We start from the raw sequence: 21912 nt of genomic DNA, 5'->3' as shown, positions 1-21912 counted from the left end.
ATAGTTGTACTACAATAGAATTAAATATAACGAGGAACAACATAATTCCCTTTCTTATACAATGGTGCCTTGCTAAACAATGATAATCCGTTCCACTGAAATAGCTGTTTGGCGAAATCATCATCTAGCGAAAAGCATTTCCCCATTGGAATGCATTGAAACCTGTTTAATGCGTTCCAAAGGGGAAGAATCGTCATTGTCTAGCGAAGATCGGCCATAAGAAAGCCGCTTTGCGAACTGCCAATCAGCTGTTTAAATAGCTGTCTTGCAAAGCTTAGGTCCCGAATACACCCATTTTGCAAGCACGGAGGGAGTTGACAAAATCGTTGTCTAGCAAAAATCGGTTTGTGAAGCAGGGACCAAACATTGTCCAGCGAAATTCCCCCATAGGAATCACTGTTTTGTGAATCGCTATAGCGATCGCAAAAAGTCAATGTCTAGCGAAAAAACTGTCATGCGGGGTAACTGTCTAGCGAGGCACCACTGTATTACTGTAGCTTTTCAGTTGCTTTTATAATATTGGAGGTATGATCTTACTAAACTGAGAAGAAGGAATATGACATAGTTCATTTTGTGCATCATGCTGCTGAATGGAAAATTTCCAGGTGTGGATGTTTAAAAGTAACAAATTTAGCTGATCTTTTTCTTAAAAGTGAACAGAAAAGTAAAGTGTTACATTGTATACATGGTAATTATAACACTATCTATTGGGAACTACAATTATAACTAATTTTCCACTGGTTCAAATATATTGCTCTAAAAACAGTACAAGATTAATTTTAGGAATAAAGGCAAAGAATTATTTTGTTCATGTCTGAAAATCTCTCGGATTGATATTGGCTTGGTGGCTGGCAAAACATATTTATTTGACACACAGAAAGGAGAGCATGCTAGCCTGACCCCCATCTCTTCACTCTGCTTGTGTGAAAAGTGATGGTTTACCATATGAAAATCGATTATGCCCCTGTAGCCCCAATAAAATTGAAACATTGGAGCATGTCCTTTTCATATGCAGTTTTTACAGGCATGACTGTACCAGCCTTCTTAACCCTGTAATAAGAGATCTCACAGTTAGGACCCTGGATTGGTATCTAAAATATTTTTTAGCTGATTCAATAAGACAGAGATAGACCCTAGTGGCCGAGTTTCTTGTTTCTGCACAAAGAATACGTAAGAATTCTTGCCTCTGTCTTACAATATTTTTTTCAGTTTTTCAGTTATGCCATCCAATTTTAAACTGTTCTAATTAATTTTGAAAACTTTTTATCATGTCTGTGACCATACAATAAAGATTGAATTGAACTGAATTGATAGGTTGGAAGAGGTATAACTCTACCCATAGAGATTCCTGGCATGAGTCAGAAAACTGGTTCTAATATCTATATGGAGCCTCCACAGCAGAAGAGTCTTCCCCTCAGCAGCCCTTTTGCCTTTTCACATAAGCAGAGATACAATGGAGTCATAAGCAGCTGGTGAATTTTTGGGGCACAGCACCCTCCCGCTTGAATGATGAATCACCCCTGGACAGAGGATCAGTGATCTTATGCTTCCTTTCTTATGCGTTGTAAACATACTTAAAAGCAATGAAAAAGAACTACAGTGAAAGTGTTAAAAATATCGGTGCCTTCCTATTTGAATCCACTGACCTCACACAAACGTTCCACAAGAAAAGACCTTGAATTTGTCTGCAGATGGTAATTCACTGTATATTTCCACATGGACATGTTAAATGAAAGTGAATTCCCATCCTTACCATTCTTCTTTATCTGCATCACAGTTACAAAAGTATCTCAGGTCCAAGCAGCTTTCTTCCAATCCACAAGCGCACTGCTGGACTCTTGGAAGAGACCCTCCCCAGTAAGGATGTTTCTCATTGGCACGGCCAACCCACCAAACAAAGGGCATTCCATCTGAGGAGAAAAACAAATAAACAAACACACTGTGGTAAAAAATGAGAATTAAGGCAACACATCAAGACAACACACAGGCAGGTCTCCTTCTTGTCACAGCTGGGGGATGCCTCATTCTATATCTTTTTTAAAAAAAAATGCATACAGCAGAAGTCAGCATTTTGAATTCAGTATTTCAGATCTGCATATTTCACTATAAGATAATGCTTGGAAGGCACTTCTTCCTTCTCCGTTACTAAGGCATAAATATTTGTAAGCTTAGCATTTCGAATCAAGTATTACATTTTGGAAACTCAGAAAATGACAAGAATTGCACATTTTTTTTGCACAAGAGTGCATTAGGCAGATATAACTGCCTTGTTGTTGCATCTCTTCTTACAAGAAGGTACTCTTGTAGGATATACCAGTAGCAATTTTTGTCTGAAACTGCTACTCCATTTTCTAGATTGCAGTGAAGAAGAGAAACTTACAACTAGTCTTTCAAAAGCTATTTTCAGATTCAAAATAACTCTATATTGTATAGTGCATGGTCCAAAACAGGTTTTCTTTCTCAGAACACCCCTCAGCTTCTTCCTCAGTGACAAAGAGCAGGGTAGCAATACAGTCTCAATATTGGACTTATCGTGACAGTGTGTGTATGGATGCATATGCATGTCTGCACACTAAACATAATGCACAACTTATTAGAAGCAGCATAACTGTACTCCTATACATAATTACCTGGACGCATATGCAGCATGTTACACCACAGGAGTATGGTGAAACGTGCCCAAACCCCCCTCCCCCAAATTTGTTCACAAGCTGGCTATGCCTGGCAATAAGTTACGTTTAACAGTGCTTATTTCTGGACTGCAGAATGAGCTTTAAGAGAATACCTGCTGGAAAACAGCCTATGTAGTCCTCGGGGGGGGGGGGCATATGGATGAGGTGGATGGCCTACCATGCACAAATGGCATTCCAAAGTTCTCCACCTTATTTGTAGGAACAGAACTGAAAAGACTTCTTTTATTTTCTGAGCTTACTGTGATATTGCAAAATGGCTGACAGTGCTATATATACTCTCTCTGTGTGTGTGTGTGTGTGTGTGTGTGTGTGTGTGTGTGTGTGTGTGTGTGTGTGTGTATTTCTATTACATATTTTATCACCCTTCTGCATCTTCCCTGGCTGCTCACACTTCCTGTTATGAAAAAGCATCAAGGAGGGACTTATATCTTCCCCCTGGGCTTTAAATGAAGTCTATGGGAAGCTTGGGAGTGGCAGGAAGCTCCTATAGAGTTTATTAAACAATGAAAGAGTATATACATACATATACACTCCTCAGTCATATTATAAGTAAGGTAAGCCCAACAACCCTGTACCTCACCCATGAGCAATTCTCCAAAATTTCTCCCCTGCTCCAAGCTATTTATTTTTGTATCAAATTTATTGAGAATTGTTCAAGTTCTCATGAGATATATACTTTAAAAGGAATTGGGTGTCATTGCAAATCACCTGTAGAAATCAATTTTTTAGAAGTAACCATCAATTTTAGAAGTAACCATACACTTTGTAAGTTTTCAGAAGCAGTTACAGCTTTGTAAGTTTTCCAAAGCAATTAAAAGATACTTTTAGTTCCTTTTTTTAAAACAAATAATAATAATAAAATAAAATCCAAATGCTACAAGCCCATGACCTGTGGTACAAAACACTGTTCTGTCCATCTCATTACCTAAACAGAGCACAAAGCAACAACATGAGTCAACAATGGAACCATGGGGTATTTCTCCTCTAACGTTTATCATGGCTGTACCCCATACTCTCAGCTATAGGTAAAGCCTCAAGTCAGCCCAAATTACAAGGATGAAGGATGTAACCAATATACTTTCCATAACTATAAAATAGTCATAACACGAATTAATTGATTAACCAACTAAGTCTTAGGTCAGTCAGAGAACAGAAACTGGGAATGATGGAGAGAATTTTAAAAGATAAAGAATTTCCCAAGAGAAACATGTTCAAATAAAAGTTAATTTTTGTATTAGGTCTGCAATTCTTTACTGCTTATCAAGGTAGATAAAAGCACAGCTTTCCTGTAAGATCTTGAGGGCTTTTTTAAAAAAAAAAACAAAAAAACTGGTCTTTCAAAAATAATTTGTGTACTGTGCAGACTTAGTTCTTCTCTATTAAAATATCAGCAGCAACCAACTGTATTAGATGAGGGCATACCAACAAAGGAGGAAAACCGTGAAACATGAAAGGAGTTTAATTATTAGGTACAGTAAACTAATTATGAGGTGAGAAGAACTGTGCAAAGCCAGGTCTTCTGTTCCCTATTGGATTATCCTGAGTTTGGCCTTTCACAGTGCAAACTGTTGTAAGAAACAAATCTCATGAAAGTTTTCTGAGCAATAAAACTCATTGGATTCAGTCAGCATTGCTCCCAATACATTGCCTTCATCTATTTCTCCCACAGTGTCTAGAAAGTGTGACAACCTGACATAGCCCACTGCACTGCCTCTGATTTTGCATTTTTCTGACTTGCTGACATAATTAGTGCACATTATTCTCAAAACACTCTTAATTCTTTACTCTTAAAATTATGGTTGTGATTGACAACATAGGAAAGAACTGAAACAATGCTCCAGAAACCAGCCGCCCAAGTAATTACGTTGCCTGTACAAAACTAGCAAAAACTATCATCGTCGTTGTTTAGTCGTTTAGTCATGTCCGACTCTTCGTGACCCCATGAACCAGAGCACACCAGGCCCTCCTATCTTCCACTGCCTCCCAGAGTTGTGTCAAATTCATTTTGGTTGTTTTGATGACCCTGTCCAACCATCTCATCCTCTGTCGTCCCCTTCTCCTCTTAGTCCCTCTTATACAGAAGGTCACAGAACTATTTCAATGTATTTGCCCAGCACTCTCATACCAGCATTTTCACATTTCTTGGAAAGATGGCTAATATGGGACTAGTTAAACAGGGCAGGGCACTTTGAAGTCATGTGCACACTTTCCTTTTATGATATGGATGAGAAAAGTAGTTCACACGTTCATTTAGCAGGCATAAGATTCTGGAATGTGTATATGCCCCCACCTTCTTCCCTCATCAATCAATCAATCAATCAATCAATCAATCAATCAATCAATCAATCAATCAATCAATCAATCAATCAATCAATCAATCAATCAATCAATCAATCAATCAATCAAAGTGTGTTATTAATTCTGACTTAAGCCCCCCTTTTTTCAGGGTTTTCTAGGTAGAGAATACTCTGTAGCGATTTACCGTTTCTTTCTTCTTGGGGCATTCTGCAACTGTGCAGCTTGCCAATGGCCACACGGGCTGGCTCTACTCACAGGAAGCACAGTGGGGAACTGAACTCTGTACCTAAACCACTGAGCTATCAAGCCAGACTAGATCAAACTCTGAAGAAGGTAAATCATCTCACCAAAATAGTTAACTGTCTTATCCGGAACCTCCTTTTCTCTATTGTTTCAACTGCCCATTCATTTACACATACCTTCAGCTTAGAGATTGAGAAAGTCATACGCTGTGATACAGATCCAAAATCTCCCAGCAAACATGGCCAGTTGTAATACAAAAAGTTCCTTTTTGTAATACAAAAAGGACCAATTATTCTAGAATTAATTAAATGCCCTGCTTGGGGGAGGCAGAACAATGTTTAGAAATTAGTATGTATACTAGCAAAATGTTTGTTATGCTTAAGGCAGAATTCATAGGCACATTCAAGTACGTTTAGTGTTAGCACTTTTATTTTACTGACAGCTTGAACACACATGACAGAACTCATCTGTCTAATTAAAAATGCACTAATTCAGAGGAAGACAATATTTAGCTTTAAAATACAACTTTGTGTGGCTATTAGGAAATAATAGAGAGCATTCATCAAAGTCAAGTGGCATATTATTGCCTCTTGGAGAGCATCATTAAGCCAAAGCATAGTTATATGATAAACAGCCATCACCAGGGTATTAAGAATGAACAGTTTGATAATATCTTCTCTGTGCTTGACTATCTCTATTTTATAGTACTAAACCAACCCAAAGATTTATGAAAGTCCCCCAAAGTAGCAGACTTGCCAATGCTTGAGTCATTTAAAACCCAGCTAAACAGAGAACTTGCTAATATACTGGAGGGAACAATCTGACACAGGATAGGGAATAGACTTCAATGGTCTAATGTATCTTTTTTAGTATCTCTTGCAGCATCTGATTCTGCCACTAAGAAATGAAATAGTATCTCACTTGAAGAGCAATAAGAGGAGGAATGAGGGTCATATAGACCCTCATATTAGTTCAACAAAGAACTCTAGCAATGCTTTAGAACGATATAATTATGCTCTTAGCAATGCATGTTTCACTAACATGCTGTTCAGAAACAATATAACAATTTTGTAATGTTTTCTTTTAATTATTCTAAAGTGATCCCATTTAACATGCTTTCTCTGAATATCTTAAACTGGATTAAAAAAATACAAGGAATATCCTGTCAATGGCAAACATTGCTACATGCAACCATTAGGTTTTGCATAGGCCAACATAAGAATGACCTAGAGATGAGATTTATTGAAAGTGGTTATTTCGTTAGTAAGGGCAATCTTATGCTCTGTTGATTTCAATGCATCCATTTCAGTGGATCTGTACTCAAATATGACTGATATGGCTCCAATGCAATGGCTAAAATCCTGTTGTGCATTATGGGAAAGACATAACTTTTAGATGTGAATTGCCATAAATTATGAAATGTCTGTAGGCATTACTCACTGCATACTGAGTTATGTGACTCAGCATACAATAGATAATGCCAACAGACACTTCTTAACTTATGGCAGTTCACATCAAAATGATGTCATTTGTATAAGTACACAACAGGATTTCAGTCAACATATCTAGAAGAGGTGGACTTCCACATGCTTGAGATTTAACCTTGGAAAAAGAATAATACTTTTCAAAAGCAAAACTCAGAACACGGGATGCAGTAAATTGAATCTTGAGACATTCCCCTCAAACACAGTAAATTTTAAGGTTTCCTTGATTTCTGCATTATAATAAAATAATATAGGGTTCCCAGATGTCAAGGGAACAATTGGGGTTAGTATTTTATAGCCTCAATACTCAGCAGAAGGAAAATTATGTAAGCAACCCCCTACCAGTGTACTCTTAATTTTGTGCCCATTCTTGCACTGAATGTGAGGTGAATCACACAACAGATCACATAATGGGAAGCACGTCAGTACTGGGGAATGGGGGAGTGCTTATATATTTCCCTTTCTGCCCCTCACTGAGGCAACAGGATATTAGTGTTTATTTGCAAAACATCTTCTACATGTAATCACTTCAGGAATATTCCCTTGCCACTAAGTCAACAAACATCCTGATGTATTTGCGAAGGCTTTCACGGCTGGGATCTAATGGTTGTTGTGGGTTTTTTGGGCTCTTTGGCTGTGTTCTGAAGGTTGTTCTTCCTGATGTTTCACTAGTCTCTGTGGCCGGCATCTTGAGAGGACTGGAGTAGGAACTCTGTCCATGCTCTGTTGGTGTTTGTTGGATAGTATTTATACCTGTGCGAATGGCTTTTTTCTTTTTTCAGGAGATAAGGTGATCAGCATGTTTTTGTTGTGATGAGGGAGGGGGGAGAGGGAGAGATTATCTGTCACTGGAATTGATGGGTGTCGTTAGCTGGTCTTTTTTGTGCAATGATCTCTGGCAAAACGTCAGGAAGAGACTGGCGAAACGTCAGGAAGAACAACCTTCACAACACAGCCAAAGAGCCCAAAAAACCCACAACAACCAAACATCCTGATGCTTACTCTGCATTTCCTTTCAGATAAAACAGAATAAAGGAGATGATCCCATGTCCTATTTCTACATATAATAAAATATGGCTTTAGCCAGTCATACTTCTATATGGAAAAGCAGAAACCAAAAGCAAAATGTGCTGGTGATATACCACCCCACAATACTTAAAGATCTGGGTGATTTATAGTTTAGTTATGCAAGATACACATCCCTACCCCCACTCCAGAAAGTGGGGTACTCAATTTTCCAACCTCTGAAGAATGGAAGGCTATGTCGACCTTGAGCCAGCTACCTGGGCCTGGGATTGAACTCGTGAGCAGAGTCTTCACTACAGTACTGCACTTTAATCACTGTAACACAAGGCTCCATAAAAGGAGCTAGACAGCTGTGAGATACCTAAGAAATATACAGTGTTGCACAGTAATGTGAAATTTAAATTTTTTTAATGTGTAGGGACATTAAACTGATAGATTTTCTCACTCTTAGCAGAAGCTTCCTACCATTTCTACTTAACATGAGAGGTAAGAATTGAGAAAGCAAGGCTGTTGTTTATGAGGAACTTTGGGAGAGAAAAAGGTATCAAAATACTGTCATGACCCTCATTCATATATGTCCTATTCAGGTGTCTCTCCCGAACAAGGCTACGTATTTAAAGAAGGGGAATTAACATTTGAAGATATGAATGTTGTGATAGATATTCTTTCAGTAAACAAATATAATCAGTCTATTGTCTTTAGTAAAGGCAAGGTAATCACACCATAGGTAATAATATGAATATTTAGAAGTATTTCAAAAGGGAAATGATTGCTCAGATCCATATAAATGAGATCTTGAAGGAAGGGGAAATACATCATTCATTCATTCATTCATTTTCATTTATTTATGTATTTATGTATGTATGTATGTATGTATGTATGTATGTATTTATTTATTTATTTATTTATTTATTTATTTATTTATTTATTTATTGACCCACTCCTATTAGTGTCACAGCACTACTCTAGGCGGGTTATAAAACATATAAAACAAAAATAGAAATGTTAAAAAATCCATTAATTAATCCCTGCCAATACTTAAAATCTTCTTCTTCTTCTAATTGTATTGGGAGCATCCTGAATTTAAAAAGTAATTTTTAGTAATATTTTCATTTTGATCATAGCAATTCTCCCAAACCACAATACAGTGGTACCTCAACTTGAGAACGTCCCTACATAAGAACGATTTGAGTCAAGAACGGCTCCGTTCACAAAAAGTTGCTTCAAGTTGAGAACAGAGCCTCGACCTAAGAACAAAAAACCTTTTCTGACCTTTTTTTGACCCAAGTTCACCTTAGGTCAAAAGAAGAAAAAAAATTAAAAAAATTCACCCCATAGTGGTAGATACGGATTAACCAGCTTTGCATTAGAGTAGTTCCTATGGGAACTAATGCTGCAACTTAAGAACAGCACCTTGATTTAAGAACGAAAAACAGCAGATATGGATTAAATGCTTTTCAATGCATTCCTATGGGAAAGGGTGCTTCGACTTAAGAACATTTCGACTTAATGCAGTCCCAATATGGATTAAGTTCTTAAGTCGAGGTATCACTGCAGTTTCAATTTAGAATACTCCTGCAATTTATCTTTAACATCACTTTTTAATTTGTTAAAATTCTGCTTCTTTAATTTTTGAGTCACTTTATATTTATATCTAAATATTTAATATAATTACACATTTTAAACCATATTTATTTACAAATGTTTCTTGTTCATATTTATTGTAATTAAGCATCATTATTTGAGGTTTTTTGCCAGTTAATAGTTAATCCTGTTATTTCCCCAAATTTTTCTAAATGATTGTTGATTTTATCCATACTTTCTAATGGGTTTTTAATAGTTAATAATGTATCATCAGCAAATAAATTAATCTTACTTGTATCATTTTTACTTAATCCAGATAGGCGGGGTATAAATTAAATAAATAAATAAATAAATAAATAAATAAATAAATAAATAAATAAATAAATAAATAAATAAATAAATAAATTCATCATTTCTTATTGCATTAGCTAACAGTTCTATAATCATACAAAACCATATTGGTGAAAGTGGACAGCCTTGTCTTGTACCTCGGCCTAGAAAAATCTGCTCTGTTAAACCATCATTAACTATTACTTCTAAAGTATCCTCTAAATATAATAATCAGCTATAATGTTGGCCATTCCACACAATCAAAAGTCTTAAATATGTCTAGTGATAAACAGTTGCCTTTGTTTTTTCTTTTCTATCCCCCCATTATGTACAAAACTTGCCTAGTTAAATTATCCATTTGTCTTCCCTTTATAAAGCCACATTGATCCTCTTTAATATAATTTGCTATAAATCTATTTAATCTATTTGCTAATATAGCAGTAAACATCTTAGCATCTTGATTTATTAGAGATACTGTATAGGTCTATAAGATTCTGGATCCGTTAGATCCTTCTTGGGTTTTGGAATAAGAATCATTAATGTGTGTTTCCAAGAAAGTGGCATTGTCTCTCCTTCCAATATTTTTTATAAAACATTTTTAGCTTAGGTATCATAATGGAACTAAGATGTTTATAATATTCTGGGCTCAATCCATCAGGGCCTGGTCTTTTACCATTTCTTAGTTTATTAATGGCTTCAGCAATTTCTTCTTCTTTAATCCTTTATTCTAATATTATTTTATCACATTCCAATAATTAAGTTTTTAAATTCTCATTCATATAATTTTCTATATCCTCTTTCAGGACATTGTTTCCTTTATATAATTTCTAATAAAATTCTTGAAAAATCTTCAATTTATCTTTCATTATATTATAACTCTTGCCTGTTCTATCTTTAATTGCCCCAATCATGTTTTTTAATCTTCTATTTTTGTACATTCTAACTAAAAATTGGATTTTTTATTGCTAAATTCCAAAAAATTCCTCTTTATATACATCAATCCCTCTGAACTTTCTCTACCTCTAAGTTTTCTAGTTCCTTTCTCTTTGCCTGAATTTCTGCCAATATCCTTCTAAATCTTTCTTTAAAAAATGCTTTCCAAATTTCTCAATTCTTCCAGTTTTTTCACGTTTATCTCCTTAATTTTTTTCAGTTCACGTGATTCCCTTATTGTTATTCCTCTTGAAATTGCTTTAATCATGTCCCATAACAGGCCTAATTTCATACGTCCTGCTTCATTTATGGTCCAGCAATTCTAACCATTCTTTTTTATCTTACCTCTGGATACTGGAAAATGTTGATATCCATTCTCCATCTTTTAGAGTCTTTATAATCTTTTTTAATCTGAATCTCCATTGACATCAAAACATGGTATGTACTTTTTCTAGAATTAATCTCAGTATTAACTATCTTAGGAATTAAATCTTGATATGTGAATATGAAATCTATTCTGAATTAACTATAATATACTACTGAAAAATAAGTATATCTTCTTTCATTACCCTCCAAATATCTATTTTTTACCTTCTTGCTCAATATTGTATTTCTATGAGAACATCATTCTGATCATATATTTTATCCTTTTTCTTATCCATAACCATATTGAAAACCCCTGCCATAATAACATAACCCTTCTTTACCTTCTCTATTTCTTTAATAACTGTGTCATAAAAATCTCCTTGTTTATTTTTAGGTGCGTAAACATTAACCAAAGCATATTCTTCCAAATCTATTTTACCCCGTATTATTATAAATCTACCATTACAATCTTTTACTACCTGTTTCACTGTAAATTCACAATTTTTAAAAAAATTATGATTGCCACACCTCTAGATTTAGACATTCCAAAGTTTTTTTTTTCATAAATGTATATATTATTCATCTTAGGTTAGTTGACTCCATCTTCTGATTGATGAGTCCCTTGCAAAAAGGCAATGTCCACCTTATTTTTCTTCAATAATGCTTCTATTCGTCTTCTTTTCACTATTGATCCCAGGCCTTTCACATTTAAAGTGGCTAGTCTTATTCTCTTGCCCATTTCAGTTCAAAGTCTCTCCTCCTAACAGGCACCAGTGCAACCCCTTCCCCCAACAAACAAAAAATACACTAAAAATTAAACTCAACATAACCCAAACACATAATCTGTTACCCCTAACAACCCACTGAACATTTATCTTTTTCCCCACCCCAGCATATTCGTCCTCTATAACTACTAGCGAGGGCACAAGGTGGGGAGACACGCCACCATTCTCTGGTGGAAACACAACCAGAACCTCACCTTTGCTCTTTTTATCAAATTTTCGCATTTCTTTTTAATATTTGATAACGCTGAAGCCCCCTTCTCCACCCCCTCTCTCCCCTGTAATTATAAGCAAGCAATTAAAATCCAGAATTATTAATAATTTTAGTGTTATTATTACTGTTGCTATCTATTATTATTAGTAGTAGTAGTAGTATAGTTAATACTAAAAACTAGAAAGAAAAACATGAAAAAATCGATATAAATGAATGGAGGAAAGAGAGAAGAAAAGTAAAAGTTAAAAAAATTAAAAGATTTAGAAGGGGGGGAGACAACAAGTGATCCGTCTTCTAACTCTTCAGGAATCTGGTCCTTTCCCCTTCAACCTTCTGGTTTTTTGTTTTTTGTTTTGCTTGAAGTCGGAGTTGACTCCTGATCTCCATCTTTCTCCTGCCAGAGTTTCCACACCTTCAACAGGTCTTTACCTTCTTCACATGAGTAGATTTTAAACAGAACCTGATCTTTCCAAATTTTCAAAAAAAACAAACAAAAACAAACACACACACACACACACACAACAGGAAACAGGATGACCTCGTTGGTATTTGAGATTATTTTTGATCAATACTGCTGTACAAGGCTTCATAGATTTTCTCCAATTTAGAGAGTCACTGCTTAAATCTTGGAAAATCTGCAGCTTAGTGCCTCTGTAGCTCAGCTGGTCTTGTTTTTGTTTAATTTCTCTCATAAATTGTTCTTTTTTTTGTATAATTAAAAAACTTCACCACCACTGGTTTTGTCCTCGGGCCTTTGGGATTACCAACAAAATAATCTCTTTCTATGTCCTGTTCATCCATGTGTTGTGTGCCCATTATGGAGTTAACCCACATTATGATCTCTTTTTTGAGGTCTTGTCCATATTGCAATTGAAAATTCTTTATTTTAATGTTGGACCTTCTGAAATCGTCTTCCAGATATATCAGCTTTTTGTTTGTTTCAATGATTCTCTCATCCAACTGCTTATCTTGGTCTCATTTGCTTCTGCCCTGTCTCTTACATCCTTAACTTTCTGTTTGACAATTTTCAACTCCTGTGTCATTCCTAGGACTTGATCTTGAAGTTTACTAATGCTCATTTCAACAGACTTGGCTCGTCTCGCTGCTTGCTCAAACTCCTGACTCATTTGACAGGGCATGTCCTTCACAACCCGTGTCAGTACGTCCATTGATTCTTGCTTATCTACAGCTTGGGATGGTGAGACTATGCTCTCTGACTCTTTTTTTTTCTCTAACGCAGCCTCCACCCTCCTCAGGTGTTCCAGGCTGCGATCCGGTGGCTTGTCAGAAGTTTTATCTAAAGCCTTATCTCTTGTCCAAGCAGGAATTTTAACAGCCTTGTCCTTCCTCTTTGGCATAGAGAAGAATAATTAGGAATGAATATTGTTGTCGGGCGCTCTCATTAGAAGCAGGGCTCTAAAAACTCTAACAGCTTATCAAATTCAAAAACGAAACCAGTATTCCACTCTAAAACAACACAGTCTTTAAAGAGTTTAACTAGATGTACACATTCCTTATCTTTCCCTCCAAAGGTTTATGTAGGGAAAAAAAACAGTCTTCAAAAGGAAGAAATGCATTTTAAAAGTTGTTTACCATTTCGGTGATGCAGAGCTTTAGTTCTTAGCTGCCCATTCCTCCTGAGTGGAAGTGACGCTCTGAGATGAGATGTATAGTTCTTTTTGAGGCATATGTTAAGTTCCGCAACCCAACCATAGCCTTGCAATCAGGCATTTGAGTATACGTGACCATGAATATAAACCCACTCAGAGCAATGCGCTGCAGCACCGTGCTTCAACATTATTTCCTGTAACACATTTATTTACTCCAAAATAGCAGACGGAAACCAAATGCACAAATAAGCACATTAGAGTTGATATATTTCCCCCCTATTGTTCTATAAGTCAGAGAATTCACTCATAATAGACACATTAGGGCTTTTATTACAGGCACAGCAAAAAGAAAACTGAGCTGGGAATGAGAAAGGCAGTAAAAAACACCCAATATGAAGCAGAAGGAAAAAGCTATGGAGACTCCATTTCTACGGATATCAATCTACAACCGTCCTTTTGCCCACTATACTTTGCCCACTATGGCAGGAGATTCATACAAAGTGACACCCCTTTTCCCTTTATTTACTTCATGGACTCTATATGGCAAGGGACTTAGGACTGGTATCTCTTTCTCTCACACAATAAAGTGCCCATTGACAAGACTTGGCCTCGTCACCCCTGCTATAACTAATTCGTCTCATTAAGTGTTGAGTTTCTCTTTCTTTGTAAGCTGTAACTAAGGAAGTGGAGTTCCACTTTTATTTAGTAGATGTTGCTCTTTCCTGTTTTTCATTTTAGAACAGAAAAAAAAATGGCAAGACAGTTTGAAAAATCTTGTTCTATCCTCATTTAAAGGTCAACAAATCCCACAAAAGATCAGCATTCCAGGTTACAGCAAATAGCCTCCAGTCCTCTGAATACTGCAGAAGCCAGGTGGATTCCTCTTTGCCTTTTGCAGGCATTCAAATTTTTCATGTGATGAAAAGAAATGAGTGTAGTAACTCAACTTCTCCTCCATTATTTCCCTGCTATCCTTCCATGAAGGACAGAGGCAAATGTCCGCAAGAGAGAGCTGCCTCTATAGGCCTTGATTCCCCATGTGAGTTAAGGCTGCATTCCAGGGTTTTAATAATGTGAGTGCACTCCACAATCAATGAAGAGAGCACACACCCACTGCATTGTAACCTTCGCCCATCAAAATCAAGTATCATGAAGGTATTGGAATCATGGATGAACCAGAATGTAGGGAAACAAATTTTGGGGGGAGCCTGTCCTGCTGCAGAAGTTTGCCACCAATATCCTGAAGGCAAGGATGGCAATGGAAGGGGGTTTGGTCCACTCATTCCTCCCTCTATTGTTGGGAGTCATTTGAACACATGCACAGTACTGTTCTCTGCTATAAACTGAGATGCACAGAAATCCTAATGTCAGCTTTCCAAGCCCAACCTAGACACAAATAGATAGGATGTCATACATCGGCAGTTATCAAAATGGTATCGGAAGCTATACACTTCTTCCAGGATTGCAGAAATAGCAGGCTTGGTTCTATAGTAGCATATAATGCCAGTAGACATGATTGATGTGCTGAGCAAATATATCCGAAGAACTGAAAACTAGTATGCTCTCTAGTGTTCGCAAATGCCATTCTGAGCTTTGTGTAATTAGTGTTCAATGCTATACATATCTTGCAAAGACTTCTTGATTATACTGCTTATATTAAGAATATAAATCTCAAGAGTCACTTTGAATTTAGGTAGTTATCAGTAACATGTAACATGTATAGACATGTATATATATCTGCTGTTAGTTTTTAATGCTGCATTGTTAGATTTAAACAAGAAATCTATAGTTCTAGTAGAGCTGTATTCAGAATACTCATCAAAATTTGTTCATGCAATTCTCCAGAGAGTCTTCCAGTTCCCTCTCTGATGCAGTCCAGTCAAGGAAATATGAAAACTAAATGTGGCAGTAAACTCCCAGGATCTTCAATAATTGGACAGCATAACACAGGCAGAGGTCTAAGAATTCTCAGTCAATAGGTACAAGTAAATTAAAGGTCTTTTCCACTGATGCAGAAAATTAATGCCCTGTTAGAGGGCATATATTGAATCAACTTCTTCTGGCATATATGACCTCAAGGTTAATTCCTTGAAGTTTTATGAGGCTCAACAGAACAAATCCTTGGAGAGAAGGAAACTTACCCCCATCCCAAATTCCATTGTATGGCTGTAGGATGGTTATTATTCTGATTTTTTTTTTTTTGCATCATTGCTATACTATACAGTAATGTCTGATGACTGCAAGTGAAGAGGTCCACCCTATGGCTCCATCCAACAGCAGCATCCCTCCAGTTATCAGAATGAATGGCTTTCCTATGGAAAAAAAAGTTATATCCCAGGCTTGTGACTACTTAGTCAGACCTGGGCAAAATGCGGCCCTCCAGCTGTTGCTGAACGGCAACTCCCAGCAATCCTCACTATTGGCTGTGTGGGCTAGGATTGCTGGGAGCTGCCTTTCAGCAACATCTGGAGGGCTGCATTTTGCCCAGGTCTGAGGTTGATGTGGGTGCAACCTCCAGCAGCAGACGACCTGCCACCAAAGGGTACATTTGAAGTGGACTTAAAGTGCTTATGGAGAGCGATGCCGTTTTGACACACACGTGTCTGTGAAAAGGAGTGCCAACAATTGGGAGGGTTGTAGCCTGTGATGCAGAACAGCAATTACAAGAATTTTCATTAAAACAACAACAACAACAACTAATGCTCATCCTGAAAGCTCCCCAAACTTGTTTCACCTTGTCATTATGGACTAAGTACAACTTAATTTTTATTATTGAAAAAAATGATTTGGAGATGTAAACTGCGTGAAGATATTTTCTGGTATGATGAGGCAATAATTACAGCTGTGTGCCCTTGATGAAAAAGACCTGTTTACCACAATGAAAATAATATATTTTCAAACTTATTCCCATTCTGAGATTAAAGGAGTCACTTTAAAAGTACAATCGGCACCAGTCTCTCGCTTACATGCCTCTTATTTCTTTATTTTCTTTTAGTCCCTCTACTGGAGGCAGACTACTCTGAAATGCTTGTACAGTGGTGCCCCGCTTGACAATTACCCTGTTAGATGTTGAAATTGCTTGACCATGAGTATTATATCACTATAGCGATTGCAAAATGATGTTTGTATGGGTTTTTTTCACTTCACGACGATCGGTCCCCTGCTTCGGGAACCGATTTTTCGCTTAACGATGATTTAAAAACAGCTGATTGGCGGCTCTCAAAATAGCTCCCTGCTGTTTTGCTGACCTCATTTCGCAAGACAGGGAGCGGAAAATGGCCGCCCTATGGAGGATCCTTGCTGCACGATCAGGTATTTCCCCCACTGGAACGCATTGACTGGTTTTCAATGCATTTCAAAGGGTTTTTTTTTCTTGACGACGATTTCGCTTAACAGCGATTTTGCTGGAATGCATTATCATCGTCAACTAGGGCACCACTGTATTTGTTTGTGTACTGCCCATCTCAATACTCCCCATCTTTCTTATCCTAACAAAATGCTGATTATGCCACCAGTGGGCAGCACTGTGAAAAATGGTTGGCTGTGACTGCAACATTTTCTTTTAACTTTGCACAGTGCTATTCATCCATTTTTCTCCACCAGATATTTGGGTTGTTATGGTAGCTCCCTATGAGCAGTGCCCCCAAGTAAGACTGTGCACCAGCTTTGGCTGAATGCTGAACTCCAAGTCAGATCAAGTCTATCTGCATCAACCCTGGTGTGTGCTAGACTGGACTGGTCTGAATCACTATGACCTACGTAGCACTGGTGTGGATTAGATTGCACTGAAGAACATTTCACATTTGCAGAAGTGGGGCTGGAAAACTACAGATTTGTTTCCTGCACTGGATGGAGATGGAAGAAAAAAAGACAGCTTGGGTTAAAGTTGCAAAAAGACATACTGAAAGGCAGGGAAAGGGAAACAGAAAATTAGAAATGATATAAGGTGGCAAAGAGCTAGGAGCTAGGCTTAGCTGACTGACAGCTTCACACACTGATGAAAAGAAAGAACCTGTCTTACACTGTCGAGCACATGAAATGTGGGGCACTGGAGGTGGACGATTCCCGATTTCAGAGGGACAATGGTTTTAGTACAGACATTATGAGAGCCTTCACAGGTGTTGAAGCCTGTCCCCAAAAGAGGTTCTGCACTGTGAGTAACTCCTTTATAGCACTGATCAAAACCTGGAGCAGATTTGCCAGCCCTACAAAACCACAGCCACCAAATTCCACTGGTATGGGGAGGGTCTCATGTGGCATTTCATGGTATTTCTGTTCTTTTTGCTTAAATGATCACCAGGTCAACGTAGATGCAGCATTGGCTTGTTTGTTTCCTCTTTGATTTAGGACAGAGAGGCTGCATGCTCTCCTGTTGGCATGTCGAATGAAGAGGTTTCAGTCAGTTTTAGCATGGCAGTATCTTTCTTCCTCCTTTTTTTTTTTGGCATTTTCTCCCACTGGTTTCCCATTCATCTTATCCGAGTTGGGTTCTTGTTGCCGATGCTGCTTTCCCTCAACCACAATGTGATCTCCAATACAAAGAATGCCTGTCCCTGAGCTGGCATTTTCTGCGCCAGCAGCTTCTTTAAGAAGGAGGGGGAAATGAAGATATGTAATGGCTTCACCGTAACCTTGATGGCTTGACCCTCAACTTGAAAATATGCCCGTCTGGAATCTGGCACAGGTGTGGCTATCCCTGCTTCCTTTCCCTGCCTCTCTTCTCCATGTCTGCTGCAAAGGCATGCTCAGTACATCACCAACTAAGGTGGGCTGATTGGTTCTGGATATTTCCTTTGAAGTTTGCCTTGACCTGAGAAAGGATAAACAGCTCCTGAGGGTTTAACAATAAGAAAAGAGTCAGTTGATTACATCCTGAAAGGGTGGTCCTTGCCAGAAAGAAAAAAACAACTGGGCAAGAGCACCACCTACTGTTTTAGGCCTCAAAGTCAGTGGCTGCAGCAAGAGAGAGTTCTATTAAATTCTTTATTGAAATAAATGTAGTTTGTCTGAAGGTGGAAATTGTGTGATTCTGTATAGAGCTGCTCGCAATCTTGAAACAAGGTGGTGGGGTGACTAAATTGCAAACGAACCATTGTCAGCAACTGCAGTTTGTCAAAAGGAGAAAAGAATCAATGGGGAGAAGAGTGCAAAACAAACAATTAGGCAAAGAACCCTTTATGCTGCCTTCAGTAGGTTCGGCGGGGAGGGACCTTTCTGGGCTAGAGCGACTTGTCAATTAATTCAGCAATAACCAGCTGTTCCTTCCATGCTTTTGATTTTGAAGAGTGCCATGCCTCTTTGTTTAAGAATCTTTCTCCCTCTCTTGTTTAGTCTGCTGGCAGTTGGCAGTTACGTCGTTAGTTGGAATGTGAATGTGGAGGAGTCTCCTGGAAGTAGGCAGTGTCAATCTGTTGAGGCCTGTTTGCTATAAGCAGTCATTTTGGAACACTACAGTAAGACTCCTGTATCCTCCGGGGATCAGTTCTAAGCTCCCCCACCCCCGGATGCTGAAAATTGTAGATTATAGTGAACTCTATACATGACATGGTCCCTGGTTCCCATTAGTGGCCAGTTCTGTTAACTACAATGTGGAAATATGTATTTCTGTTTTTTTCTTTTAATATTTGGGGTTTTTTATGTTTTCAGAATATGCATAATATAAACCATGAATACCAGTCCCACAGATACATGGGTCCTATGGCATGCTTCTTTTGATCTATGCAACTGTGAGTAAATGAAATATTTTTATTATTTCTTTTAACACTGTCTCAGAGTGAATTATTGACACAATATGTGCCCGAAACCACCAAACAAATTGAACCTGCAAACTCAGAAGCCATTGCAGGCCCAGAAACCTGAAAAGAGTTTAGTGTGAACACTGTGATCACAAATAAAGAGGAATCTGTGAAAAATGAAACTTGTTTTGAAACCTAATTGGAGAAGGGGAGAAGGACATAAGTGAGACATTGGCTAAGATCCTGTTGTTTGGCATAGTAAGTTACAACTAGAGTAGGCCCATTAAATCAGCAGGTTATTTGGTGAGCCAACTCTTCCCTAATTTTTGTTGACTCAATGGGCCTACTCTAGTTGTGACTTACTACACTTAGGGAGATTTTGGTTAGTAGCTAATTGTCCTAAACTAGGGGTATAACAGAGGATGAGATGGCTGGACAGGGTCTGTGAAGCAACCAACATGAATTTGATACAACTACGGGAGGCAGTGGAAGATAGGAGGGCCTGGCGTGCTCTGGTTGATGGGATCACGAAGAGTCGGAAACGACTAAACGAACAGACGACAACGACGAGGGATATAGCCCCTTTCTATTTTAAGTGGCACTCATCCATGCAGTACAGAAGCAGGTGAAAATAGACACCGGGACAATTGTGAACACGAAAGGCTGTCTCCAGAGAAAAGTTGCAACGCCTGTTGAATCAGGTGTATTTGTACCCTTTTGGCCAAGGAATGGACAGAGCAAGGCATCTCACCCACCTCACTGGCAATGTGGGCTGGCCAACACAATAAATAACACAGCAGTAAGCACAAGGAAGAAGTCCCATGAAAGAAACAGATTGACAGCTGAGCCATCAAGGCTCAAAGTGCGATTACTAGTCTGTATTCCCTTGCAGCTGCTGAGGTAGCCATTTTGCACTTAAGTTAACTGTTACATCCTGGAATGTCTCAGTTAAAACTAGCTTTTATGTTAATATTAGACCTTTGGTGCATTTTGTCATCATTGGCAACAAAGTCCTACTTGTATTTTGTCTGTGCATATTTCTGGAAGATTGGTTACCAACTGGGATAATCACCTAAACAATATCCAGTTCTTCAAAGAACCTCCAGTTTACATTTGTGTTGTGCTTCTGTATCCATATCTGAAAATGCTACAAAATGGCCTGATGTTGCTGTGAAATATTGTGCCCATGATGCCAGCAGGGAAAAGAAAGCCAAACTTTATCTAGCAAAGGGCAGCCTGGATGCTGATGATACCAATATCAGCAATCAAGACGGTCTATACAGGATGCCCTTTTGTGCTAGCTATCATTCAGAAAGTGACACCAAATAGGGGAAAATCCCAGAACCTGACTCCTTTTTTTTTCATTTGTTAACCACTTCTTACGCAACTGTCAGAGCTATTTTTCAATAATTTCAATATGACCAGGAGCCCAGATTCAAATTTATAATTTTTTGTTTGGGCTGCCCCGATTTTTAGAATTGCCTTACCAGTTGTCAATTTGCTCTGCCACTCAATATTAGAGGCACAACTCCCATATGTTTCTAATATCTTCCTCTGGATTCTCTGCCAAGCACTGTTGCCACCTTGCTCTAAGCAGTTGGGCGGATTATTCCTTTCTTGGGGCAAAATATTACCTTGGAGGTGACTCTCCCCCACACCTGAAAAAGTGTATGATTATCTGAAATGTAGACTCACTGTGTTCCCTGTCTGAGATCCATCACATTCCCAAAATTGATGGCAGTGTATTATAGCCCACATCCTAAGTCATACCTCTTTGTTTTTCCTCTTCACATTTTTTTTTAAAATGCCAATCTGGGAATAAGCAATACCCATAAAAACCTGAGAGCAAATTAGATCAGGCTGCCTCCAAAACAGATTGGATTGGTTTCCTCCCAATCTGTATGATAAATATTTGAATACAGGCTTGGTCAGGATGCACTAAAATACCCTTAGTGGATACCATTTTGGGATACAAGTACAATAGGGGGAAACATGCATGACAAATTGAGTTCCCAGTATGTGGGGGAGAAAAGTGCAACCTTACAAATTTAGCCACTTCACATCCAAGCATCTATCAGAACAGAAGCCTAAACCTACAGTGTATGCTATAAATGGAATGTGACAATGTGAGGATATTTTGTAGGTAACAACTGGGACATACATTACAGGAAAAGTAATCAGAAACAATTGTATGCAACCACGTAGAGAGATAAAACAGTGCCACTTGTAACATTTTTTCTCATATCCATCTGGGAGGAATGAACCTGGTTTTAAAAAGGTAGATGAATCCCACTGTATCAAAACCAGTGAGAAAAATGAGAGCTCTAAATTGTCAACCCAAAGGCAAAGAAGAAATACAGGCTAGAGTGCAGGGACACAGATGACCGAGAAACAGTACCACCATTAGGGCTTAATGAGAATTCAGATGAAAAGGGAAACCAGAATCACAAAAGGATTCAGGGGGAATTCAAAGATGTGTTTGAGGGAGATGGAAAGCTCAATGGTACTTTTATAAAAGGAAGGCTGTGAAGCTAGTCAGGTCGCCTAAGAGGAAAGTATCAGTCGACAGAAGTCTTAGAAGGAAGAACTGCAAAGATGGGATTATGCACTTCCT

General features: G+C 38.1%; 1 protein-coding gene across 1 annotated transcript in view; it reads right to left on the bottom strand.

The window, feature by feature from the left end:
* Window positions 1-21912, bottom strand: part of CNTNAP5 (contactin associated protein family member 5) — a 491198-nt gene that overhangs the window by 94778 nt on the left and 374508 nt on the right. Inside the window, exon 14 of the mRNA XM_020805439.3 lies at window positions 1754-1910. Coding sequence (XP_020661098.3) covers window positions 1754-1910 — 157 coding nt within the window. The remainder of the gene's footprint in view (window positions 1-1753; window positions 1911-21912) is intronic.

The sequence above is a fragment of the Pogona vitticeps genome, chromosome 1 (assembly GCF_051106095.1).
Source record: "Pogona vitticeps strain Pit_001003342236 chromosome 1, PviZW2.1, whole genome shotgun sequence".
Taxonomy (NCBI): domain Eukaryota; kingdom Metazoa; phylum Chordata; class Lepidosauria; order Squamata; family Agamidae; genus Pogona; species Pogona vitticeps.
The sequence above is the reverse complement of the archived record's forward strand: the minus strand, read 5'-3'. Positions and strand labels throughout refer to the sequence as shown.